The sequence below is a fragment of the Paralichthys olivaceus genome, chromosome 6 (genome assembly GCF_024713975.1).
Source record: "Paralichthys olivaceus isolate ysfri-2021 chromosome 6, ASM2471397v2, whole genome shotgun sequence".
Classification (NCBI taxonomy): Eukaryota; Metazoa; Chordata; class Actinopteri; order Pleuronectiformes; family Paralichthyidae; genus Paralichthys; species Paralichthys olivaceus.
The window spans coordinates 25,616,897-25,643,378 of NC_091098.1; the positions used below are offsets into that span (position 1 = coordinate 25,616,897).

The 26,482-nt window shown below is 43.7% G+C and overlaps 3 protein-coding genes across 6 annotated transcripts; 1 reads left to right on the forward strand and 2 right to left on the reverse strand.

Annotated features, from left to right (window-relative positions):
* Positions 1 to 5: 5 nt before the first annotated feature.
* Positions 6 to 7,675, reverse strand: r3hdml (R3H domain containing-like). 4 transcript variants are annotated; one of them, XM_069527176.1, is made up of 8 exons: positions 7,550 to 7,675; positions 6,126 to 6,259; positions 3,787 to 4,033; positions 2,838 to 3,185; positions 2,194 to 2,312; positions 1,981 to 2,083; positions 964 to 1,079; positions 6 to 509 (listed from the first exon to the last, which is right to left on the reverse strand). In XM_069527176.1, exons 3-8 carry the CDS (start codon positions 3,790 to 3,792, stop codon positions 377 to 379), a joined length of 825 nt encoding a protein of 274 aa, XP_069383277.1. In that variant the 5' UTR covers positions 3,793 to 4,033; positions 6,126 to 6,259; positions 7,550 to 7,675; the 3' UTR covers positions 6 to 376. The 4 variants fall into 4 exon arrangements, with proteins under 4 accessions (XP_069383277.1, XP_069383278.1, XP_019959813.1 ...); XM_069527177.1 differs by having other exon boundaries at positions 2,838 to 3,180; positions 7,349 to 7,659; XM_020104254.2 differs by having other exon boundaries at positions 7,349 to 7,659.
* Positions 7,676 to 10,128: 2,453 nt separating this feature from the next.
* Positions 10,129 to 13,435, forward strand: fitm2 (fat storage inducing transmembrane protein 2). Its single transcript, XM_020104249.2, has 2 exons — positions 10,129 to 10,336; positions 11,464 to 13,435. The coding sequence occupies exons 1-2, from the start codon at positions 10,161 to 10,163 to the stop codon at positions 12,071 to 12,073; spliced, it is 786 nt and encodes a 261-aa protein (XP_019959808.2). The 5' UTR covers positions 10,129 to 10,160; the 3' UTR covers positions 12,074 to 13,435.
* A 169-nt stretch (positions 13,436 to 13,604) lies between these two features.
* On the reverse strand, positions 13,605 to 25,589 carry gdap1l1 (ganglioside induced differentiation associated protein 1-like 1). Its single transcript, XM_069527016.1, has 6 exons — positions 25,236 to 25,589; positions 20,983 to 21,175; positions 18,065 to 18,238; positions 17,341 to 17,435; positions 17,103 to 17,217; positions 13,605 to 16,984 (listed from the first exon to the last, which is right to left on the reverse strand). The coding sequence occupies exons 1-6, from the start codon at positions 25,413 to 25,415 to the stop codon at positions 16,641 to 16,643; spliced, it is 1,101 nt and encodes a 366-aa protein (XP_069383117.1). The 5' UTR covers positions 25,416 to 25,589; the 3' UTR covers positions 13,605 to 16,640.
* Between the last annotated feature and the right edge of the window lie 893 nt (positions 25,590 to 26,482).

The window sequence follows — 26,482 nt, forward strand, 5'->3', positions numbered from 1 at the left end:
CACTGAACAGTAAAATGATTTTATTAATCAGGTCACAGTCAGTTTAATCTGTACAGTGAAAGTGCTTCGTATCTGGTCAACGCCTCGGAAAAGTTACTCAAACAACAAACTTCATTAAAAACAGTGCAAAACAACGACATTTTCACCGAATACCAGGAAACTATTTCTCTCGTGTTCAATGTTATTATCATCAACACAAATGAAAATCTTAACGTTCATAGTGCGACACGCCAACAACTCGTGGAAAAAGATTTACTGAACATAGTGGCACTTTGACAGCTGCAGTGTTTTCTTTTCTTTCTTTCTTTCTTTCGTTAGTTTAAGATCTCCTCGTGATAAATTACTTCTTCTTCCTCCATTTAAACGATGTGTGGCGTTAATATCTCGACAGTCTTCTGGTTTTGGTGTTCGACGAGCACTGGTTTCTCCAGCAGGAGCCGCCGTAACTGGACGGACAGACAGAGCAAGGCCTGCCGGTCTTATAGGGAGCTTCTCCCACCCAGTTTCCTCTGAAACACATGAGCTCAGTGTTGGCTTCGCATTTAAGAAGGTACGAGAACATCTGATTCACACCCTGGGCACGGAACGCATGATGTGAAAGGAGCTGAGCAGAGACACACAGACTCGTTTTTCTTTTTAAATGATAAATAAAGGTTAAAAAAAACACTTGTGTGTGTTTTGTCCTGTTTTTGTGCTGATGTGATTTATCTGGGAAACTAACTCGAGGCCCGACACCATGATGCAAACGAGTGGTCGGGACTCTGGGGTGTATACAAATACAAGCACCTCATAATTGTACTAAAAGTACTGTACAAGTTGAATTACTATCTGCAGTATATTTCTATTTAGGGGATTATTCTGTGAAATAAATCTTCACAACAACAGAATCACCTCACTCCTGCCGTCTATATGTTTTTAGTGTGAGACAGAACCGTAGAATATGGATAAATATAAAGAACATACTTTATAGAGTAGTTGCAGACCAGCAGCGTCGCCTCCCTCCAGCTGCTCCCGAACACGTGCATGTTGGAGCATTTCCTGACCGCACATCCCAGCCTGCTGGTGCTCGCCCACACCATCTGACCGGGGCCACAAAACACTGTGTGATGCTCACAAACTCAAATCTGACCACATCTGAACACAAGACACACATTTTCCATTTTCCATGAAACTCAGCGAAACGATGAGTCACAGAAGAACCCATCAAATTTTTGGTGCAAATCCATATTGAATTTTTTTTTTATTTTTTTTTATTTCACATTCAGAACAAAAATATACAAAAAAAGATTAAATGTGTATAAACGTGTTTTAAAAAAAGAATCTGAAAATGATAATAAAGTGATTTCTAAATAAAAAGATACACCAAATACTAAAAGTGGCTTAAAGGTACAGTGTGTAGAATTTAGTGACATCTAGTGTTGAAGTGTCATGTTGCAGCTGAACACCCCTCCCCTCCCCCTCTCCTTCCAAACATGTTAAAGAACCTGTGGCAGCTTCAGTTTTCATGAAAACTCAAAAGGTTTAAGTTTGTTCAGTCTGGACTGATGTAAAAAACATGGTGGCCTCCGTAGAGAGGGTCCCCTCCATGTTAATATAAAGTATTTGAATATAAAGTATTTAAATATAAAGTATTTAAATATAAAGGGTCTTTTCTGGGGTAAAGAAAACTACAATTCATACAATTTAGATGAAACGAACTCGTGAAAACATCACGAGGATTATTCTACATTAAATTTCTGCCACGAGTTCCCTTTCACCTGAATCTCACACACCGGACCTTTAAATCTAAATAAATAAAATTCAATTTAAAGGCAGAATAAAAAGGAAGGTGTTGGGTTCGACATTCTCTGCTGTTCCCGAGACGTTGATGAAAGTTCTGACTTCAGGTCGAACTAAGAGGCCTCTCCCAGCAGATCTGATGGTTCTATAGAACGTTCATACCGCAGCTAAACCTGAAGACATAGAATCCTCTGAATGTACCTGAGTGTAGTGCGAGCACACAGATCCAGTGCATCTGTTGGGGAAGGAGAAATGATGCCTCTCATTGTACCAGGACCTGACGAGGTCGGTGATCGACTGGAACCTGTCACATCCAACACACATCCAGTCATTCGTCCGCATCAGCAGAAAACAGAAAGTGTCAGAACCCATCACTTCATCATTCGGGGGTCGCGCTCGTCTACAGATCTGTACCTTCCTGAAGTGATGGACAGGTTCTGGCCCATGTATTTCATAGCTGGCGTTGGACCGTGATCCCAGATGCAGAGCGAGGCCCAGGAGTCGGCCGACTGAGCCAGTCCGTCGTCCCACAGCTGTGGAGGAAGTGAGAGAGGTTTCGGTTTTATTTTGTCAGGTGAGGAAAAACAACATGATTCAGCTTTTTGTCTAAAATATACGTCTGAAGCAAAAAGGTTTGTTTCTTGCATCAGCTGCCCGTGAAGGTTTACTCACCACAGAACCAGCAGATGTGAGGTTTATGAAAACAATGTTTAAAAAATTAATCAATCAACTGAATTAAGACATTTTTATTCCTTAAGAAAAACTTTTTTTTTTCGTCCAGAACAGAAATTGTCATAAAATACTTGATATACCAAATAAGGATTGATGTCAGAGAGTATGAATAAATATATATACGCAGATAGAAATGTACTTATGTTACTTTAACCTCATAGATACATTACATTTGAATAGGTTACTGGTTTTATTAACTTTCTCCTAAATCTCTCTCATTTCTCCTTTTTTAATTTCCTCTTTTATTTGTTATCTTGTTTGTTCTGTTCTTCTGTATTTGAAGACAATAAACCACTTCGCCGGGTCTCAGGTCCGATTCTCCTCACCATGTACTCCATATTGGCAGCAGGGGGGAAAACCTGAGAGCGGACCCGGTTGTGGTAATCCAGCAGGGCGCTGATCTCTCTGGAGGAGATGGCTCTCTTCCGTCTGTTGCGAGAAGAAACGCCAGCGGCTGCAGTGAGCGTCCTGGAGTCCGACTGTGTCTCAGCTGCAGCTCTGGTGGCGTTGAGCAGCTCCGTGGAGCTCGACAGCACAGCGGCAGCAGCTCCCACGTGGGGAGTCGACCACAGGGTGGCAGCGAGCAGGAGCTGAAGGCAAACAGAAGCCATCTGAGGCCTGTGGAGGAGCAGGAGGAGGAGGAGGAGGAGAGAGTGTGTCCCTGCAAGACTGTGCTAAAAAACAAAACAGGTGTTACAGTTAAGATTTTATGTCTTAAAAAATATTTTAAAGTTAGAGAGGCTCGAAATGTGAAAGTGGAATCTCCAAATTTGGCATCAGCTGTGCCATTTGAGGATTCTCACAATAAAACTCAAACTTACACGTCCCTAAAAGTTTCAATTCCATCTAAATACAACAGTTTTTCAAAGAACCAGCTGAGAAAGTTGAAAATATGTTTGGTTAAATAACTTGATGTCTTTACTTTGCAGTGTTCAAGTGTTTAAAGCACAATATCAGACAATCAGGGGTCGGAGAAAAGTCTGAAGATTGATGCTTAACAGACTCTGAAATAACCGAAATAACTCATTCAAACTTATATATAAACCACACATGTGAATTGTAAAAGAAAACTATAAACTCTCCCTGCAGATAAACCAGGTAGGATGAACACAGTTTTCTAAGAGAACACAACATTACAAACACGAGGGTTTCGACCGAGCGCTGAAAACAAAGTTATAAATATGATCTTAACACGTGCAGTGAATGAATCAGAAGCTTCAAACCAGCCTCTGCTCTCGTCCTTTGTTCGGCAGAAGAAGATGAAGAGAGTTTTACCTTCATCAGCGGCTCCTCTCACAGGTCAGAGCCGGACGAGCCACAGAGAAGAAGCACCGTCGCTCTCCAGCTTCAACTCGAGCCTCTGCAAACAAGCTGCCGTCTCATGTGTGGCAGCGAGTTTTAACTGGGCCGAGAAACTTTCTGACGCAAAAAGACCCGCCTGTGTTCTTCTTTCTCCCCGAACTGACCGTCTGTCTCCTTCTTTCTTTCTTTCTTTCTTTCTTTCTTTCTTTCTTTCCCTCCACTGCAGAGAAAATCACAAACACAGGAAATTGCCTTTCATAACAGACGATGCAATCATGAAATATTTTACTGGCCACCTTCTTTTTTTACGAGGCATTATGAAGTAGTTGAACACAGATGTACATTTTAATTTAGTAAAACTTCTGTGAAAATACATGAATATATTTACAGCTGTGTTACGTCATACCAGTGGTGGAATTAGGATTTTTCTATGTCAGGGGCCATAATTTACTTTTGGCTCTAAAGCTTTTAACCAAAACCACATCATTGAATATTTTCTGACAATAGTTTTGTTTTTGAGCACTTTGTTAAAACTCTTAAATTTATCGTTTTTTTTAAAGTCGTCTGAAAAAGCAGCTGAAGCCGTCAGATAAATGTGGTGAAGTAAAAAGTATAACATTTCTGTCTGAGATGGACAATGTCTTCCAAGTACCTCAAATGTGTAGTACTCCGAGTAGAGTAAATGTACTTAGTTGCTGTCCACCCCCTGAATCCAACGTTTGAAATCTTCAGTAGTAGCAGAGCACATGTTTTGGCTGATCTCCTCGAGTCGTTTCAATAAAACACAATGAAATGTTTCAATCAGCACGCCTCGGGGACGGCCTGAGAAGATGTGGTGAAGAATGCATATTAAACAAAGGGAAGAGTGGCTGCAGAGTCAGCGCTCATCCGCAGCTGCCGCTCTCAGGAAAAGCCCCAGACTCCTTCAGTGAGTAATATACGATAAGAAGACGCTGCCAAGATACACTGCACCACCTGGCTCTGCAGCTACAGGGGGTCACAGGGATCAGTGAGACCGGGAATCAAACACCGGGGGAACGACCGCTACATGGAATTAAAACCACAGAATACAACATCAAGTGAAATGCAATGAAACTATTGGCAGCTTTTGAAAAGCCACTAAATTATATGTTCTTACCCAACAAACCTCACGCGCTCCCAAACGACTTGTGCACGATACTATTGGAAACGTCGTGGGCTGGGAGACATCTAAATTGATGAAGGGCTCTATGTGCACAGAATGAAATGAACTCTTTAACTCTGGCGCTCACAGGGAGCTTCGGCTCACGGTTTGGGGCCGAGGAACCCGGTTCGTGTTTGTTTAATCCAGATTCGACCTCCAGGAGTTCTGCAGCAACTATGATGACTTTATGATTAAAAGTCAGACATGACCGTGAATGCATCAGGCAGCAAATAACATGGAAGTGACTCAAATCACTCCTCTGTCATGTTGCCACAGAGCTGTTAGACCGAAGCCGCTGCAGGAGGAACGTCAGAATAAAGTAAGTAGAGAAACTGGAATAGTTAATAAGTTAAGGATGAGAAATCTATCAGGGCCACGTGAAAAAGAGAAGTATGCCGTAATAATATGAGAATAAAGCCCTGATTCATTATTTAAAGTATTTTAGTTATGATTTTATTCTGATTAAGTTCTGACTTATTCTCAAAAATAAAATAAAGAGGTTGTTCCCCTCCTTGGTTTACTCGGTATAAACGTTTGCAGTTTCTCCTAAATTAAGTTGGGACTCATCTACTACTACTGTGAGTGGACACGTATTCATTTATTTTCTATCTAAAAACTTAAATTCAAACAATTCAACTAAATCCTGCCTCCTCCGTGTTAGTGGATGGGACATGAATCAAACTAAAAAGTCAGCATTTTCATAGTTTTCCCAGAATTCATGGATCTCGGCGAAAAACTAATTAAAACTCAGATATATTTGGAGGTCTGATATTTCTGAGTGCGTACTTTGGTGGAGTGGAATCTATCCAGTTTATTATTTATTTGAAAAAGGTAAAAACAATAAATAGTAAATGCAGTTGGAGGTCATGAAATAATGCCACAGGTAGTTTAAATTAGTCAGTCAAAAGAAAACCTAGATATAATCAAATATCTGCATGTCTGGACTAAATCACTGTTTCTGTTCAATACGGGACAAACAGCAGAGTCAGCCTGAAGGAGCACGGGATGTGTGTGTCACCTGGTTGCTCAGGTAAGTCGTCTGAAGCGGAGCCTTCAAAAGCTTCGCAGCTTACTTCCACACAGGCTCAGCAGAGCGCTGTCAGAGTTTGCGACTTTGTGTGTAAAATACCCAGAAGGATCCATCAAAGAGGCGGCCGGGGCCTTCGGCATCAGGAAGGTCAACGGCTCTCAAGGTTCAGTTCAAACCCAGAGTCGCATCTCGTCGATGATCTTGAAGCTCGGCCGGTTTTCTTTTCCACTCGCCTGAAGGACCACATCAGAGAAACAGAAAGTAAAGAGCTTTGAGGGGAAAAAGGGAAAATAAATACAGACCATTAAACATTTACTTTAACATTTTAAACGGTCTCCCTGAATGGCTTCAATGTTAGATTTGTTTCTACCCCTTGAAAAGCATCTTAACACAAACACACATTTTAAATAAATAATTCATGGATATTGACTATTTAGGGGATTAATATTTGTTTGTGTGTAATCTGGTGCAAATCCAAATAAAAACCTCTGGTGGATTAAAGTGCAGTTGCATGTTGGGTTGAGTTATATACTGATGTATTCTTCACTCAGCATTTATCTCCTCTGTGTGCAGTCGAGCTGTATCTGTTCTGCAGCGCTGAGAGACTGGATGAGCTGTTTGAACATCGCTCAAAGCAAAGACTTGTACTTACACATCCAGCGTTTAAATTTAGCAAAGCCCACTTGTGTGTCAGTTCTGTCACATAGTTAATATTTCCATCCCTTCACATCTAAGAGGGGAGAAATGTTGAGCAGCGATATATAAAGCCGATCCCTCAGACTGACGGAGGTGTGCCGACGGACTGACAGGGAGAGGAGCGACTTTGTATGTTTGACTTCTGGTTTCAAGGATTGTGGAGTTTTTCTGCTGAATGCAAATAAAATAAAAGTTAGTGATGAGAATAAAAATCATTGTTTTGATGCTCTTGTTGGGGAAAGAGACAAAAAGTCAAAAAGTTTGAGTTTGTTTTTCTTCTTAAACATGCACAGTCAGAAGAATTTCTATAATTTATGGTGGTTTCCCATCCCACACTGAGGCCGTGTGTCCAGGTGGTGCTGCTGGATATTTCTGCAGGATTTGGCCTTAAACATTCAGGAAGTCTGAGCAGAGACAAGTTCTGGAGGACGATTGTCTGTCCAGACGGTTTCACCCAGAGACCGTCCCTCAGCACCTGCAGTATGACATCATCTGTCTGGTCTGAGGCGCTGTAGGGCGCTCGCACACAAAAGCTCACTGTGACCTTGTCGTGTCTGAAAGGTGAGGAGGAGAACTCAGTAGCCTCTCGCATTTACTCAAGAAGGAACATAAAACATGGCACCAACTGTGTTTGAGATCCCTGAGCTCCAGCTCGTGTCAGCCGGGTTGAGTAACAGCAGCTCCGTCTCACAGGGACGTCCACTTCAATATTGTCTAAAACTTTGTTTAACAGTGGATCAATTGGAATAATCTAGCTTCATCTAACTATGAATGATGTGATCTGCTGCAGAACACATAATTTCCGAAACAGCAGGCAGACGTCTTACATTGAGACGATGCAGGAAAAGTCCAGGGAGCATCGTCCAAACCAAACAGGGGAAGTTGAAAAATCACATAATACACATGTTCATGGACGACAGGAAGCAAACAGGAAGTGGAGCCACGGAGGGGATAAAGACAATGGCTCTGATTGGGTAACTGAAAACAGGTGAACTGAAGAAGTGGAGGGAAGGGCCAGCAGGAAGTAAAGCCAACTGCAATACATTGGGACAAGCCAAAATAAAACAGGAAGTCCATTAATAAAAGGTTCACAGGAGGTGGAACAGAAATTCTCAATAATTTCTTTGGAAGAAACTTAAACTTCCTGAAGGAATTGCTCGAGTTCAAGTAGTTTAACAAAGATGAGTGGGTCAGAGATCTACAACTGGTGTGAACACTCAAATACATACAGGAGCCGTTTAACCATGAGTTACAATAGGATGATGGAGGATGGATGATGGACGGATGATGGATGATGGATGGACGGATGGTCTCAAACAGAAGGAGGCTGGATGCACTCACCCTTAAATAACGTTCCTCTTCAAAACTCTTGACAGATGAATCCTTCCTCCAACCCTGAGCTCACAGACTCTGCCTTCATCGTGGCCTGGGATCATATCACATCATATAGTGTGACAGTGTTGTGTTTAAAGGTTGTTACTCTGCCCTCGAGTGGCCACATACAGAACATTTTCTGATATTTCACTGAGTCTTCAGAAAGAAGAACAGACAGACCTTTGTCTCTGGAAGAAAACTGAAGACGTCCCATCAGACTCGTGTCTCTGCAGAGTCATCGTGCAGTCGGACACTAAAACAGCAAAGTCAATGAGCGGCTTCTCCTCCTGAGTGCAGGAAGAAAGTCAGAGTTTGTTTTAATAATTCACGGTGACATTTTCCATCCTGCACAGGAACGCTTCTGATAAACCAGCCAAGATATCTACAGTCATTTTTTATCTTTCTTTTTTATCATCACATTGACAGACAGTTCCCTCAGTGTTTGCATTTAGCATGTTCACATATCTGGAGTCGAAAAGCAATAGATGGAAAATCACGAACCATTTTCCATATTTTTATTTGCATCAAATGTTTTTTTCATCGTATAACAACCGTTTGAAACCCTGAAGTCCCTCAAATCAACTCTTTTGTTGACATATCTGAACAGAACGATATAACCTTTTAATTTAGATACGTTCCCCGGCCGTCAGTTCGGAGTCTGGCATCGCTGCTTCAAGAACAAACAGCCAAACTCTCGCCAGGCCTGGAAGACTGTATTTCTAGGAGACGCTTGTTTGCCAAGTCAGAGTGCATCAATCCTCCAGGAGAACTGTAATGACTCAGCAAGAGCTGGGCTCAACCTTTCCTGTGTGAGCACAGACCAGCACGTAAACACACTTTATGATTCATTCCACATGAAAGAAAACAATCACGATTCAATCCATCAAAACATATTCCTTACTGATGGAGTGAATGAGGAATATATTCACTCTCAGGTTCACTTTTCACATGTATAGACCAGGTTAGAATGTCCTGTCACCCGACATTACGATGACTGTGAGAAGCAGAAACAGTTTGACAGTTCTTCTTGTAGAGATTTGTTTAGATTTAGTTTTAGATTTAGATTTAGATTAAGATTAAGGTTTAGATTTAGGTTTAGAAAAAATGTTGGCTATAGAACTAAAAAACTTGTATTCAGTATCTACTTAAAAAATGTCCCATGGCAGTACACCACTCTGTACAGCAGGTGTCAGCCGAGATACCTCATTGGTTGATCTACTGTGACGTCAGAGCAACTTCCGCTCTTAGCATTTTTTGAATATAAATTTGCTATAATAATAATAATAATAATAACAACAATAATATAAATAGTTATGATAATCTTTATTTATTTAAAACTTCACAGAAATAAAAAGTGAAAGTGCTTGCAGCCCAATTACAGATTTAAAAAAGTTTTAATGTTTTTTAAACAAAAAATCTAAAATTTTCTGATAAAAAAAAAGGAAGAAAAGGTGTGTTACTTTTTTATTTCTTTATTATTATATATTCAAAATAAAAACCCAAACTTATTTAGTCCTGTACATACTAATTACACACTTTTACAAAGTATTATAATGTTAAGTATCATACTTTTAGGTAATCATGTGGTTGTAAGTATTATAATTATATTATAATTGTATTATAAATAGTATTAAAAGCATTATCATTTTAATATAATCGTATAATGTGTGTACTGCAGCTGTGACCTGCCTGTGACAGCTGGTGGAATGTTAAGTATTATAATGTTTAGTATTATAATGTTTAGTATTATAATGATTAGTATTACAGTAGTAGTATTTAAATATACTGAATAGTATAATGTGTGTACTGCAGCTGTGCCCTGCCTGTGACAGCTGGTGGAATGTTTAGTATTATAATGTTTAGTATTATAATGATTAGTATTATAATGTTTAGTATTATAATGTTTAGTATTATAATGTTTAGTATTATAATGATTAGTATTACAGTAGTAGTATTTAAATACACTGAACAGTATAATGTGTGTACTGCAGCTGTGACCTGCCTGTGACAGCTGGTGGATTGTTAAGCTGTTGTGTGCTGATAAAGTTTTTTGAACAGTTCAACATGGCGGCGGTGGTGGATGTGATGGTGGGGAGGCTGCTGTCTCTGTGGAGGACACCGGCTCTCAGACTCTACTTCCCCGGGATCTTCGTGCTGCTGACGGTGTTGGGCTCGGTGCTGAAGGAGCTGGAGCTCGTCCCGGAGACATATTTCAGCAGCAGGAGGAACCTCCTGAATCTGTGAGTGCAGCTAACGTGTTGTTAGCCGTTAGCCGTTAGCTTCACACTGCTCGTGAGAGACACCTGTAGCTCAGGGTCAGGTGATCTGCTGACGTCACGCAGGTGAGAGGAAGTGCTCCCTGTTTTCATGACTGTAGCCGAGGTTAGTTAGGAAAGGAGAATCTCTGAGGAGTTAGGAAAGGAGACTCAGTGAGGAGTTAGGAAAGGAGACTCTGTGAGGAGTTATGAAAGGAGACTCTGTGGGGAGTTAGGAAAAGAGACTCAGTGAGGAGTTAGGAAAGGAGACTCAGCGAGGAGTTAAGAAAAGAAGACTCTGTGAGGAGTTAGGAAAGGAGTCTCAGTGAGGGGTTAGGACAGGAGACTCAGTGAGGAGTTAGGACAGGAGACTCAGTGAGGAGTTAGGAAAGGAGACTCTGTGGGGAGTTAGGAAAAGAGACTCAGTGAGGAGTTAGGAAAGGAGACTCAGCGAGGAGTTAAGAAAAGAAGACTCTGTGAGGAGTTAGGAAAGGAGTCTCAGTGAGGGGTTAGGAAAGGAGACTCTGTGAGGAGTTAGGAATGGAAACTCTGTGAGGAGTTAGGAAAGGAGACTCTGTGAGGGGTTGGGAAAGGAGACTCAGTGAGGAGTTAAGAAAAGGAGACTCAGTGAGGAGTTAGGAAAGGAGACTCAGTGAGGAGTTAGGAAAAGGAGACTCAGTGAGGAGTTAGGAAAAGGAGACTCAGTGAGGAGTTAGGAAAGGAGAATCTGTTCTGTGACTTTGTATTTTCTCTGCTCTGGAGTTTTTCTACTTTCAGAAATAAATGAGTTTCACGCTGGGAACAAACATTCAGGGATTTTCTTTCTCTCCTGTTGTTGAAGTGTAGAATTAGTTTAACATAGTTTGATTATATGTATTTATTTTTTAGTTATAGTTACTTTATCTAGATTTCTGTAGATGTGATTTGGCAAATAACACAATCTAATTAATTAAATAGTATTGGAGATCAAAATATTTTCAGAATGTTGAAAGACAAATGTGGGAATATCTTTCCAAGAGAGGACTAGAAGACGAGACGTGAGGACAAGAGCAGAACAACTGATCCTCTGGAGCCAGAAGACAGAATCATTGTCCTTTTTGTTCCTCTTGCAGGTATTTTGTCAAAGTGTCTTGGGGCTGGACGCTGCTGCTGCTGACGCCCTTCATCCTCCTCTCCAACTCCTCCTTCAGCAGGAGCGCCTCCTTCCTCGGCCGGCGGCTTCTGTCTCTGGCGGTGGCGACGTCCGTCTGGTACATCTGCACGGAGACATTCTTCTACATCGAGGACGTGACCGGCTCCTGTTTTGAAACGGCTTCCATGGAGGTCATTAACTCGGAGTTCACAACCAAAGCCGCCTGCAGGCGCGCCGGCTTCCACTGGTGGGGCTACGACATCTCAGGACACTCGTTCATCCTGTCTTACTCCACCCTCTTCATCGTGGAGGAGATGGCTCCCATGGCCTCAGTGAAGACAGCGGGTCTTTCTCCTCTGCTCAGGTTGGTTCTCAACCTGCTGTACGTGGCGTTGAATCTGATCGTGACCCTCTGGGTGTGGATGTTCGCCTGCACCTCTGTTTACTTCCATGACGTGGTACAGAAGTGGCTGGGGACCACGTTCGGTCTGTTGGGCTGGTATCTCACTTATCGGGTTTGGTATCTGAAACCTTTGTCCCCAGGACTCCCCCCCCAGCGTCACCCAAAGGAAAAGAAGCAACACGCCTAAGCTGCACTCAAACTCTCCCGCACAACATTGTTTCTAACATTTCCGACACACTACAGTTGATTTTACGTCTCCAGGTCCAAGGTGGCCGCACTATTTTAAGTTATAGAAAGGTCGTTTTGTAGAGGAGGGCTGGCTCGGAGTTCCTCCACAGTGTTTGGCAGCTGCTGTTCCCAAAATGACTCTTTGTAATCTGAGATTAAAGCGAGACGCTGCTCCCGTGTCCTGCTTCTCACATTCAGACCTGCACTGAACTCCACATATTCTCCGGAGGATTCATCATCTCGCCCGTGATGATGAATCCTCCGGAGAATCTCCTGCTGTGTTCTCACACGGGGGGGGAACAAACTCCAAAGAAAGTCCGAACCCGGTTGTGCGGACATTCTCCAGAGAGCGTGTGGTTCTCGGGCTGCGTGATTGTCGGTCTGACAGTTTGTTGCCTTGTAATATTTTTTTTCCTCACAGATGAGTAATCACAGTTTTTACACATGTGCGTGGAAACTCTAGAGAATGTTTTCTGCTCTCGTTTATTTCTGCAGATCAATGTTCATTGTTTATAGGAAACAAAGTGAGATCAGACCAGAGGACATTACTTTTCATCCCACAGATTTTAACGAGCTGTTTTTTTTACACACATGTGGTTTGAGGCTGCTGTGACTTAACTAGATCGTTTAACTGTAGTTGTAGGCCAGCCCTGCAAGTACAAAAATATTATTCAAATACTTCAGAGGATAAGGCTGGAAATATTCAGTAAGTATTATAGTATTCAATTATTTAGGGCTGCATCGAACAAGTATTTAAATTAAGAATATGAATACAAAAAATGTCCGTGTTCCAATGGTACAAAATCCCAAAAAATGTAGTTTAATTGAAATAAAAGCAGAAAGTTTCGTCACTGTAAAGATAAAACTTAAGAATATTTGACTTTTTGTCCTTGCTACCAAAAAAATGTAAACGATAAATAGATGTTTAAAACATTTGTTATGTTCTTGCTTGTTTCAGCTGAAATGTTTCACCTCTTTAACTATAAAGTAGTAGAAGTATAAATAAGATAAGCTGAGCTAATTCCTCTCTGCCACAGACCTCCGTTGTTTTCCACACTGATGGTGATGATCCACAGTTGTTGATTTGTAATCTGACATGAACCATGATCATCCATCTGTGTTTGAGTGATGGTTATTTAAAAAAAACCACTGTGCCTGGTTGTTTTACAAAGTAGTTCAAACTTTTTAAAGACTTGAACTACATTTGCCAAATGTGTTTGTTTGATATTCGTTAGCAGAAAAATGCAAAAGGTAACTGAACTGATTTCCATGCAGGGGTGGAGCATGTTCCAATAAAGAATCTGTTACGTTTCTTTGCACATCCAGGATTTTCTTTTTCACGTTCTTTTGATCTATAGGCTGAGAATTTCTGTGAACAGATGAGATTTTGTGCAGATCTGGATTATTCCGTATTTTCAGTGAAGGGATCTTTATTCAGTAAATGTCTTGTTTTGCGTGTTTGTAGCAAAGTAACAACCGGATTCTTCACATTCCATTTTCATTATTTATTTGTCATTGATGGCAACTGAATAAATTAAGGCTTATGAACAAACATCATAAAAAGCACCATAAATAAATGCATATATATAGAAATATAAAAAATAAAAAGTAAAAAATAAAAAAATACTATAGTGAAATATAATGGCCACAAATCACGACTGGGACTCTCGACTTGAACTCTTTGTGTGATCCAAGAAGTTCAGCTCCGACCCCTCAGGTTTCAGTCAGAAGAAGCAGTGGAGTCTTAGGAGTGCTTGCAGTCATCAGAATGTACCAAGCTGGTAATGACGTGTCGTTGCCCTCAGTTAACAAAGTAAGTGAATGTTTTTGCATCATAAAATCAACGTAAATGAGAATCATTCTAATTATTTGATTTAATCAGAGGATACCTTGCACCCGAGTGCCCTCCTGCTTACTGCTAATACTTTTTAAATCTTCTCCCATGTGCCGTTTACGTGCAAGAAGCCAAACAACCTCCCTGTTTCCTTTAATGCATAATCCTGATTGTATATAATGTATATTCTTAACTCCAGTCTGTCCCTGCACCCCAACAACAGTTTCTGCTCTTCTGGAGGAACTCCCCTAATGAATATCAGATTTAATTGTGGGTTACAACACCGCACGGTGATGCTGCGATTAAAGGAGCACTGATCATCGTCGTCTTTGGTTCAACGTTGTCCTCCGCAGCCGCAGCGTGCTGCTAACCACCACCTGTAGCAGGCGAAAAACTCCCATTAATCACCTTCATCGTGCGAGGCTCGAGCCCAGCAGCCACGCCCCTCCTCAGATGACAGAAAGAAAAGCTGCACCGCAAGAATGTCTGTGTCTCCAGCCGCAAGACCAAAAAGCAGCTTACAAACTCCAGCCGGTGCCTCGCACCATGAGTCAAACCTAAAGAGCCACGGTTCAGGGGCAGGAGGTCTGACTAAAGAGCAGGAAGGTTCCCGTTAAACAGAAAGAAACACTGCATCGACAAACAACGCCACGGCTGGCCACACGGAGGGAATGGCTTTTTTCAGTTTTTTTTTTCCTCCTTTACCCTTCAGATGAGTCAGCTGTTTCCTCCCCGCTCAGTTCCCCTTACTCACCCTTTGAGCTCATTAAAAATTCAGCACGGTAAAATAAACGAGACGACGCATAATTAAAAATATCTATCTGTAAAAACAATCTTGCATCTGTCAGGGGGAGTTGGCGACAAACGGAGAAACAGCAGTGAAGTATTGCTGGGGGGGTGGGGGGGGGGGGGGCCTTCTCCAACACGCGGGACAGGGCCGGTGCTTCAAAGGTCACGTTAGGCAGCGGGAACATTGAGAAATCTGTGGTTTTAATGTTTCGGAAGTGATCGTAAACTCTGCAGACACCGAATCCTCAGTGCTCACTCGCCTGGACACGCTTACACAACAAGAAAAGAACCCATGCAATGAACTACACATCCTAAACCTAAACGCAACACAATCGCACCATCGATGCAGAATTTACAATGTGACCACCGAGGTTCAGCCGAGTGCAACGTCTCAAACACAAAAAAAAAAGATTCCTCCTCCCGTCTGAACTCCAGCTCAGAGACAAAGAGCGTGACAGTGGACCACCGTGTGCTGTGTGACCTGTGGTGCTCCAAACTAACTGAGCGCACGTGTGTGTCTGTGTGTGTGTCTGTGTGTGTGTGTGTGTCATTGTGTGCAGAGTGTACAGTGATTGAAAGGAATCGTTTGACATTTTGGGGAAATACGCTCGTGTTCCGTTTGTTCGTGAGCAAGATGACACCAAAACAACGGATTTCCCAAAACCTGGTTGATGACTCCGGGAAGAAGAGCATTTTATTTTTGGTGCACATCTGTATCTGGACGTTCGACAGCAGATGTGATTGGTTGTTTGTCTCTGTATGTGTTGACCCTGTGATACGCAAACACAAATTCAACTCCGGACAGCCGTTGATAGGACATTGTGCGGAGAGAGGTTTGACTCGAGGGATAAAGTAGTTGGAGTGTAACCGTGTCTCAACATCCTTTCGGAGGAGGTTGTCTACGCAGCCCACGACGGAGGCGGCCTTCGTAGGTTTTTTTCCAGATCTGCATCCACTGCTCATCTTGCTCTCATTGCTGTTGCCTAGCAACAGAACCGAAGTTGGACACGATGAGAAAGTTTTAATGGGTTTTTGAATCACGTGTTCCGTTGTCTCGTCGCCTGACGGCACCGTTAACGATGACAGGATGTATCTATGTGTCATTTGGCTGCATTTGAAGGATCCAGGATCAGTTCAGTCGCGGTTCTGTGAAACTTTCTCGGTGTAAAGCAAACAGAAGACGGAGTCTTGGTGTCGGATACCCTCTGTCTACACCGGGGGGCCCAAAGCTTTGGCCTCGGGGGGACTGTCGATCCTTGGCGTAGGTTTGAGCTCTGCTAAGTACCATTCAAATTTCAGATTCAATCAGTCGCATCAATCTTCTCGTCTAAGTTTCAACCACAAACAAAAGGAATTAGCACATTTCCCCAACATGTCAAACTATTCCAGAACAGTTTGCCTCCGTTCTTTCAAGGTCTCGTCTGGCAGTTTCTGGCAGCGCAGCTCTTCTCGTCGCGTCCGTTTTCCTGTGGTTTGACTGGTGAAACCTCAGGCAGCTGGAGGCGTGGTCAGCAGGTATAAGTAACGACTATGGAAGTGGCATGCGAGGGTCAGTTAACCCCGGTTGGTGCGACTGCGTTCGACATTTTCGTCTGGGTTTCTACGTTAAGTTTTCAGTGCACGTGGACCTGCCTCCAACTAAAGTCAAACGAGGCCTCCTCGCAGGCGCAGGAGAAGAGCTGCGAGTTTCCACAAATTAAACTTGATGAAGGTCTTCGTTACCAGAAAATGTGCTGTCGAGAATTTCTTATCATGGAATGTTTTAATATTTCTTTGTTCGCCCAGGTAAGTAATAGTGTTCTCTATATAGATTCATTATGTTTTCCTGCAGTCATAAAACGTTACAGAAAAATTGAAACATCACACAAATACACAGACATTTAACACAACAAGAGGGCATTCACTACATGTATTTCTTTTTTAAAAACCAGTAGGCAAAGTAGCCCATCCCCCCCAGCGAGCCCATGAGAAAAGAGGCGCCGAAGAAGGACGGCGGCTTCTTTTTTACCATCCGAAAAGCGTTGGGTAGGACCGCGGACAGGAGGGTCGTGTGGATGTCGCCCAAGACCTTCCGGAAAGCGTAGCGTTTTTGCACACGCATAAAAAAGGACTGCAGGTTGGGTCGGCTGCCGTCCTCCCAGTATTTCTTAGAAAGTCCCAAGAACTTGAGCCTGTGCAACAAGGCTCCGAGGCAGATATCAGCTAGCGTAAATTCAGGTCCACATAGCCACAACTCACATTTCTGACCTGCAGAGGAGGACGGACAGAGGGACAGGGACAGAGACAAGAGAGAGGGTGAAGTTGGAAATGTGACGACGGTGTTTTTGTGCCACTGTGATAAAAGATAATAATCGTGTGGATGTACCTTGATACTCTAGTTTCCTTTTCTCCAGTTCAGCCTCCACTTGATCGAGGACCATGGCTAACTCTCCCAGAATTTTCTTCAGGTAGTTCACATTGTCGTGGTCCAAGATCTTCGCCTGTTGATCGCCACAAAGAAATGACGTAAAACGGCAAAACCAGAAGTTGCAGTTAGTCGTTTGTCCGTCACGCCCTCGGTGCGGAGGTGAGAGAGCGCTACACGGACTCGCACGGTGACTCACCATGAGCTTTTTCTGCTTGGACAGGTACGGTTCTGTCAGCTGAGGCTCCTCGTGGTCCAACTTCATCAGCTCCGTCGCAGCGTTGGCCAAGTGTCCTGAAGTCACACACACACACACACACGTGTTTATAGGTTCTGTCCTGATGTACATGTGTAGTCTGGAGATTCTGTCACTTTAATAACATGTCGTTATGAGGTCATGTACATGGACACACGTGCTAAAGCTGCTGTCATGGAGCTAAGTTCATCCATGCTCTCTTTGTGTCTCATGTCGTCGGCTGTGGTTCAGGTTAATCTCACAGTTACAACACCAGGGTTTTACTGTGTCAGTCGTTCTGCTGCAGGAGTCCGTGTAGTCTGACCGCTGCAGCTGAGACTGGACGGATACCTGCTGTGATGTGCAGCACAAACCTGGCATCGCTACACTGTGCTGCATTAAGGCTTTTCAGTATTGAGCAGCAGCATCAATTTATACAGCATGCTAATCTTGTCTTGCGCATTTAAAAACAGGGATTGGTTCGTCCGTGCTGTGGGAAATGCTGTGAGGACGATGACCGGCTTTGCGGGCATGACGTTTATTTTTTGTTTTCTGCTTAGGGAGACGAGCTCGTCCCTGAATTTGAGGCTGATTCACCCCAAGTGCCTGTAAATGTTCAGAATAATGGATTCAAAGCAACAAAATCTATTTCCATTATGAGTTATTACGGTGAGCTGGCTTCACTTACTCCGTATTTCTGCGGTGGCGTACTTTGGGATCATAGAGTCGATGGTGAGCTCTGGATGGAGGATGCAGCCGTGCGTGTAAGCGTCCATGGGCAGTCCATCCAGAAGCTGGCGGTACTGCTGCACGCGATCGTGGAGGGGCGATTCAGCCTCAGGAATCAGCGGAGCCACTGCGTCTGTGGGCAACATGGAGAGAAAACATGTTAACGTGGCTCAGAGCCCTGACGTGGCTAACACTGGTATTATAGTTCCATCAACACCTGAGGTTTCCAAGCAACCATCATCCAGTTTGGTGCTGCACAAACCCAAAATAACACACGTCTGCCCACTTCTGCCGTCAGATAGACACACAGCGTGGTAACCAGGTAACAGACGACTCCGCTCGCGCTCTTTAAAAGCTTGACATTTAAACAACTCTGTGGAGAGAGTTGAAAAACATCTGTAGGAGATCGACAAGCTTCTCTGAGCGACACCCTGAAAGTAGAATCTCCTCAACGAAGGTAATAAAGTAAAAACCGTAAACATCGAATTTATTTTCTGAATAGAGATTTTAATGATCGGCCACAATAATTTAACAATCCGAGGAAGACTCACCTCCAGCCACGAGATCGTGAGACTAAAAAAGTTACAAATCAGAGAATATGACAACGTGACATCACCTGAATTTGTTTTATTCACTACCCACAATTCTCAGTTGCAGTGACTTTAACTTTTAATGTTTCTAGGTCACGATTCACCTCGTCGCTGGTCGGCCTGGTTCACGGATTAGATTCAGATTTTCTTCAACTGAGTAAATTAATGAGAAATGAACTTCTAGTGCCAGAGCTGCTCTCCAAGTGGAAACTCACCGTTTCTCTCTAATTTCTACTAAAACACAAGACACACACGATATTCTGCTCATGCACGAGTGAACTGTCTCATTTCATCCGGAGAATCTTGAAAAAAACTCATCTTAAACCGTTTGATGGCTCCAGAAAGCTGAGTCATCAGTCCTGCGGCCGTCCTGCTGACCCGTGCATGCCAAGCAAGCAGTGGTCCTGTAGGTGGGCCGCTGCAGCACAGTGGTGGAAATGTCACGTCAGCGGATTAAGGCCAAACCCATCGGAACAACAACCCGGGACTGTGTCGGAGGCAGGGCTGCACGTTCAGTTATAACGAGACAGTTATAACTGTCATCTGCAGTTTCCAGGCTGCAGCTCTCAATGGCAACACCCAGCAGGGACTTACATGCAGGGAGGGAGAAGCTCGTCTGTGTCTCAGCCCTCTCACTCCAGCCTGAAAGCACGAGGTCAAACATTGAACAAACAAAAAAACGCTATTACAGAGAACTCTGGGAAGTACTGAACGGTTTTATTTTCCAGAGCAGCATCACTGGGCTGAAATGAGAAGAAGACGTCAGACACCAGGGACGATCTGGGCCTTCCACACTTTTATTACCGTGAGCAGTGAACCACATCTTCTCCGACACTTTCAGGCATCGCTGCTCTGAACGACTGAACACTAACTAACCTGAGAGGAGGGAAATCTCCGACACCGTCCAGCGTCCCTCAGGCCATTTGTGATGTGAGGCTCCCAGGACGTTATGCAACACTACAATGTCTCACGTGACGTTACGAGAGGACACGACACCCACAGTAAACACTGAAACACACATGACGCCACGTTAGCGTCTGTTGTTATTCACTCACTGCCTCTGTGTTCTGTGTCTTAGTACAAAACACTTGGTAAATTCTCTCTCTCTGTCGTGTTTGTGTCTCATTTTGCCACAAATTTCACCCGAGGGATCATTTCCAACTTTGTCTGATTTGATCAGAGGAGTTTGTGGCGGTGAGATTGGTGCAGAGACTCCGACACACGCTGCACAGGAACAACACGTTGCCTTCAATGGTTTCCAGTTGAAGGCAAAACAACCGCGACCGCACCAGGACCTGAAATCCCTCGAGGACCCGATCAGTCCAGAAAGACCACATTGCTCATAAATATCACGTCAAGTGAAAAACAGGATTTTTTTTTCATCAAGATCCCAAAAGTCCAACTAACAGACATGTCCAACATTCACTAAGACACAAGACATCACCTGCATTGTTGTTTGACATAAAGTCAGAACTTCAGCTTGTTCTTGTTCTGCTTGACTTTGTTTACGTGAAGTTGTCGAGACGCTAGTTAATCATCAGAAACAGTTCCGGGTGAGTTGATGCATTATGCTTGTTAGCGTCTATGCTGCAGTGAATGCGAAACCTCGTCAGACTCATGGTTCTTTCTTTCGTCTCCGGCTGCACGTGTACAGCTGTGTGTGTGGCATCAGTAACATTACTACTCAAAAGTAGTAAACTACTCGGAAACATAGCATCTCTACAACAACGTCACAAATCAGCTTCAGTAACTTAACGTCACATTTAAAACCCAAGGATAGCGAAAGCAGCGAGAGCAAAGAAAACGCAAACCTTCCCGAGGAAAGTCCGAAGCAAAGAGGAACTTGACGGAAGCGCGGGAAACCGCCCGCTTCCCTTCTGAAAATAATCCCTTTGAGTATTTTACCCCCTTTAGACATGTTCCCTTAATATAAAGCCCGACCTGCCTGATTACAGAACTATAGAAGAACACACGAACAAGATTTCAACAGTTGTGATGAAAAAAATAAACATAACAGCCGAAGTTACGATCTGCATATTTCAAAATAAAGGTCTCTGCGTCAAACCTTGTTATTCCGTCCTGTTCATAACAACAACATCTCACTGCTACATGTGCGAGAAGAGAACTCATTTTTACAACGGTGGATAACGCACCCCGCCTGTAGGGGGCGCCGTAGTTTAGCCGAGTGTCGCTTTAATCTTTCTGTGCTTTGAGTGGCGGCGTCACAACCGTCACGTTCTCAGGTGAAGAGGACAAAACAGACGCAACATTATCACTGTAACGTTACCTCCCACAAAGTTTTTCTCCAGGTAATCTATGATCTGGTTGTAGTCGCTGATGATGGTGTCGCCGTGGAGGAAGACGGGCACCTCCTCGCCCAGGTTCAGCCTCATGAACCACGGCTCCTTGTGCTCCTGCAGCGGCAAGCTCACGTCCCTCTCCTCACAGATCAGGCCCTTCTCACCGATGACGAGACGAACCTGCAACCGTGAGCACATGTTTAGCTTTTTCTTTTTTTCGCAGCAGTGACGGGGTCGTACGAGCAGGATGACACGTTTGGAAGCTGGAGTTTACTGCTCGCTGCCACTTTGCTCCGGGAAATAAAACTGGGGAGTGATAAAAAGCAAAAGAAAGGTTTGTGCACACTCAAACTCTAAAGGTTGTTGATCGACAGAGAAGCCGAGGACGGGTCACAGCCAGAATCCTTCTGACGATTACCTGTTCCCAGTGTACGTTATGTTTTTGAAATGATATTTGTGTTTGGGTCAGGTTGATAAATATTACTTACACTGTACTGACGTAAAGGACAAGATAACAAACTCTGGTCGAGCTGAGTTAGTTTTCTCTCAGAAGGATTCAGACAAGAATGCAGGCACAGAACAACACATGGGAACAGCCTGAGCCGACTTGTTTGTATGGTCGCGCAAACTTAAGAGGTTCTTTTTTTAAGTGTGTTAATGTTTGAGCAAAAAAACGAGGATATTCAGGATCCGTTGGATCAACGATAAGCCGAGGTCCATGGAGAGCTATTACTGGGAACAAGATTAATGAAAGGAGACGACACTTGGGGTATAAAGCTCCACATTTGGCTGCTTAGCCAGAGCAGCAAAATGGGCGTTTAGCAGAATATGCCCAGACGTGGTGTAATGAATGATTTAGTGACACAGTGATTACAGCAGGACCACGGCGACGGACGGCAGCAACGAGAAAAAATACCTACGGACGCAGCAGCGACGTCGGAGAAGACAAAAGCTGTTTATATCTTAATCAGCATCAAAGTTGTTCCACATTAAAGAACGTCTACGTGAAAGTATGTCAGGTTGTTTCTCTCTCGGGGGGGGGGGGGTGTCCTTCAGGGTCGTCCACAACAGCACAGTCACCGTTTGTTATGTAATGATATTAGTCACTGCTCGGTAATGATGCCGAGTAAGTTCAGCTGCCCGAGAGAAACAGAAACACTCACTTCATAATGTTCAGTAACTCAGCGCGGATCTGCACGAGAGTAAAATATCGAATCACATTTTATTTGCACAGATCACAATCTTCATCTTAAGAAGGTGCGAACTCCTCAGATCTTAAACCTCAACAAGAGGAAAACCACCAGAAAAACATTAACAGGGGAAAAGAAACAGAGAATATACAAGCAATAGAAAATATACAAGTACTGTCATTAATTATTGAGGTAATTATACTCGAGTATTTCCAATTTATTCAACTTAACTCCACTGCATCTGACAGCCGTAGTTCAGACTTCACACAAACTGACAGATCATTGAAATATAATGTATTTTATAGATTTAACTTCACAGCATCTATCTCATAATTCCAGAAACACTCGGTGACTCCACCGGTGTGAACTGAATCACCTCCACATCAACGCCATCACCGGGACAACAGAGCGTTCACCTCAACAACAAACTGGACTGATCCACCAACACAGACACGTGTCCCGTAGGGGTCGTCTCCATCTGCTGAGGAGGACTGACGTCCTCAGAGTGCGCAGGACACCATGAAGGACTTTCTTCTGCAGTGTACTTCACCATTTCCTGCTGGACGCTGAGAGGGACGGGTCCTTCTGATGTCAGAATGAAACATTTCAATACCGACCTGGTTTTTCCTCTTTACGTTATAACATTTCTATACAAACCACTTCTGCAGCGGCAGAATCATTACTTTTAATACTTCAAATACAATTAATACTTCTGTACCTGAAGTAATCAAAGTACCCGACTCTGCAGTAAATAAATATGATTTATGTACTTGGTTGTTTTGGTACATTTATTAAAGTACATCTTCCTGCTCTGGTTGTTGGTGCAGCCTGACGTTGAAATCAACGTGAAGATAATTCCTCACACATGTGAGTGTTTCTCTCTCACAGGCGGCAGATTGAAGGTGTAAATCTCCGCAGGCCTCCACGCTGCCAGTGCTGCATTGATCTGGCGCTGTGGCCTCTACATGTGCCGTCGCCGCGGGCCGTCTGTCCCTGTCTTTATCGCGTCTGTTTACGATGCATCTCTCATGAGCTAAATGAACGTACGTCCCCATTTCAGCCCACGAGAGCTTCGGTGGCAGGACTGTAAACACGGAGGAGAGGGAGGAAGTGCTGTGCAGGAGAACTTCAATATCATCTTTCCTCCTGAAGTTGCTGATGCAAACAAAGACCTGTCAACGATCCCCCGACCGTCTGGCGACCATCGTGTCGCTTTCTGCTTCGCTCAGTGTCTCACGTTAGAAACGTCTCTTTTCAGAGGAGGAACAAGTGTTTTGCAAGTCACGAACAACCGACTAAATATAACACGAACCCTTCATGGTGCTGCAGAGAGATTTTGACCAATCACATCGTGAGCGTTTGAGTTCTGTCAAGTCCCAAAAATATGCAGCAGAGTTCTGGTGCAGTGGACGAAACTAGTGCTTGGCCTCTTTAATCTCCTGAAAGCCGCCCCCGCCCAAAACGCCATTTAAAGCACGCATCAGCTCGCATGACAACAAATGTCACACACCATTGTACAAATACACACAAACAGGATCGCTGTGTGTGTATTGTTGCCCGATGGTCTGTTCACGCGATCGTGGCGGAGATGACCACAGTATCTTCAGCTGAGTGACGGCAGCTCCGACTGCGAGCCGCCCAACAAGCCTCATCACTGACGCAGCAGCCTGAGACGTCGCTTTAACTAAAGGCTGTTGATGGACGGAGAGAATAATGAGCTTTAAAACACTCCATCGCTCCGGATTGACCTTCGTCCTCGGCGTACACTCGAGTTCGGCCTAAACACGTGATGACGCTGACGTGCACAACTGAGGTTATGTCGCTAACATCCTCTGGTGGCCGCTAACACCTGCTAACACCTGCTAACATCTGCTAGTTTATACTTAAACCTTCAGACATACAAGAGATATTCACCATCTCGCCCTTTATTCTAAAGAATGTTAAACACATGCTGGTTAACAGGATAATTAAAAAACTACAGGACGGGTTATCACGACACGTGGAGGAAGAACGTGAGGCTTTCTTTAGCAATGTGAGATTTTTCAACTTGAACTCTAGAGATGAAACTGCTGATGACACAGATGTGATAGAATTAGTTTCTCCACTGAAACAAAACAGGAAACTTAAACTTTTAGCTCAAAATCGAAGTTGAATCTAAGTTAGCTCCAACGCTAACACCTGAAAAAACATTTCTCTGTTGGGTTTTTTTTCGCTTTTCGTAGCTTCTTATTTCACCTTCTCCACAGAGGAGGTTTCCCTGTAATTCAGTGTGAAACAGTTAAATCAACAGTAAGGTGTCAGGATCAGGGTCAGACGAACAGAACGACCTCAGGCTGCAGGACTCTGCTCTCTTTCTATTGGACTTGGGGGGGGGGGTCTCCCCCATCATACAAAGTCTTTGAGACTCACACAGCTTCAGTTTGGGATGGAGAGAATATTGTGTTCACTCCCAGTGAACTGAAGTTTGAGTGTAAAAGCAGTGACTTGATGTTTTTCACATTCAAACACAAGATGTTCGTGATGAAGCTGCATTTTCAGTGTGAAGAGTTTTAACCGGCCACAGCTGAGCTTCCGTGTTATTTCACAGCAGAGGCATATATAGGTTAGTGTCTGCCAGGTGATTCTGCTGCAGATGGGGGGAAGGTGGCCTTTGGTTTGTTTTGCACATCGTTTTTAATCAATTATTTAGGATGTCATGTGTCGGAGGACACGGGCTGAAGGCTCCTCCAGCAGCAGGGAGAGGACACAGCTTCTCCGTGTCAGGGACACAGAGGATGATTATCAATGCGCTGCCGAATTGGAGAGAAATCCCGGTTTTGTGTCGAGGAAATGAGCCTCGATGCTGCTGCAGCTCAGATCTGCAGCTCACACAGCTGCAGCTGCAGGATCACGTTCATATTCCGGTGCAGGGATACACATGCACACATGCACACATACACACATGCACAAAAACAACAGGGTCTGGACATGATGGAGAAAACAAACATGGAGCTGCACATGCAAAGAGACGCCTCCTCCATTTTCATCCTCTGCCATCTGTGTTTTATTACCTTCTGGGAGGCGAACGACTGCGTCCAGTGGTAAAGAACCAGCCTGTCTTTACTGAAGGGTTTGGGCTCTGCCGTCGGTTCCTCGCTCTCCTCCCCGTCTGTGATTTTACCGTCCTCGTCCATGGCTGAGATGGGCCACCAGCTACAGTTGGTGGGGGTAACATGGTTGGAAGACGCCATGACAGAGCGTTTTGTGCGTGTGGAGGAGGAGAGGAGCGAGGCAGGGAGAGAGAGAGAGTAGAGGGAGGGGGGGAGAGAGAGTGAGAGTAGAGGGAGGGGGGAGAGAGAGAGTGAGAACGAGAGAGGGGGGAGTAGAGAGAGAGAGAGAGAAGAGGAGGGGGAGAGAGAGAGAGATGGAGAGGGAGGGAGGGAGGGAGGTCTCAGCACCCTCTCCTCACGCGGACAGCTCCGGTGCTGAAATCAGATGATTTATTAAAAGGTGAAAAATTAAAAAATAAAATAAAATGTAAATTAAGTTCGTTTCTTTCTCGATCAGCTGCTGAACTGAACATCACGTGACCTCAGACACACGTCAGAGGTTTATAATATAAAGTTAAATTAAATGAAGAAAGTTAGATAAAGTTAAAAGCCATACAGTGTCAGGGGTCAATACTGACCACACAATAAAACTAAATAAAGTTATGTGAAGTTTGATAAAATAAACAAGATATAAATAAAGTGACTATAGTTTGTGTAGTTTCAGTGTGGGCAGCAGGCAGGGGCTGATCCAAAGGGTGGGGCCAAGGGGGGCACTGGCCCAAGCTTAAATGTGATTGGCCCCTGAACTGAGTAATTTAATCATCTTCATTTTGATAAACCGTGTTCTCCTCTTGTATGATAATAGTTTACAAAATATTAACTTCTGTATGAATTAAAACGTACTCGTCACTGAAAGAAGCAGCGTCTGATCACTTCTCATGTGAGTCGTTAGAGGTTGTACACATCTCACGACCTGTGACCCTTCAGAGGCCTTGACCCGGAGGTTGGGAACCACTAAACTACCAGATAAAAATAACTGAACAGACTGCAGCAGTTAAATGTTCTTACTCAGTGAGATTTATTTAACAACACTGTGCTGAAGAAAAAACACGAGTATACGGATAAAAAGATAAAGATGAAGTAAAAACAATAAGACACCAGAGGTAAAAGTAAGTAAGATCATTAGAGCGACATTAACAGAATCAAAAGACAAAATAAAAGTGAGATTAAAAAGGAAGATTTTAAATTGTCAATTATAGCACAAGAAC

Bases quoted from the DNA above. Each gene is read 5' to 3' on its own strand.
- gdap1l1 (XM_069527016.1), bottom strand. From the start codon at position 25,415: ATGGCGTCTTCCAACCATGTTACCCCCACCAACTGTAGCTGGTGGCCC. The intron at 17,436-18,064 runs GTAAGTGAAGCC...GTGTGACTTCAG, and splicing joins CGCCACCGCAGAAATACGGA to GACACTTGGCCAACGCTGCG. The intron at 17,218-17,340 runs GTGAGTCACCGT...GGCGATCAACAG, and splicing joins CCAAGCAGAAAAAGCTCATG to GCGAAGATCTTGGACCACGA.
- r3hdml (XM_069527176.1), bottom strand. The intron at 2,084-2,193 runs GTACAGATCTGT...TGGATGTGACAG, and splicing joins CTGTCCATCACTTCAGGAAG to GTTCCAGTCGATCACCGACC. The intron at 510-963 runs GTATGTTCTTTA...CATGTGTTTCAG, and splicing joins GTCTGCAACTACTCTATAAA to AGGAAACTGGGTGGGAGAAG.
- fitm2 (XM_020104249.2), top strand. From the start codon at position 10,161: ATGGCGGCGGTGGTGGATGTGATGGTGGGGAGGCTGCTGTCTCTGTGG. The intron at 10,337-11,463 runs GTGAGTGCAGCT...TTCCTCTTGCAG, and splicing joins AGGAGGAACCTCCTGAATCT to GTATTTTGTCAAAGTGTCTT.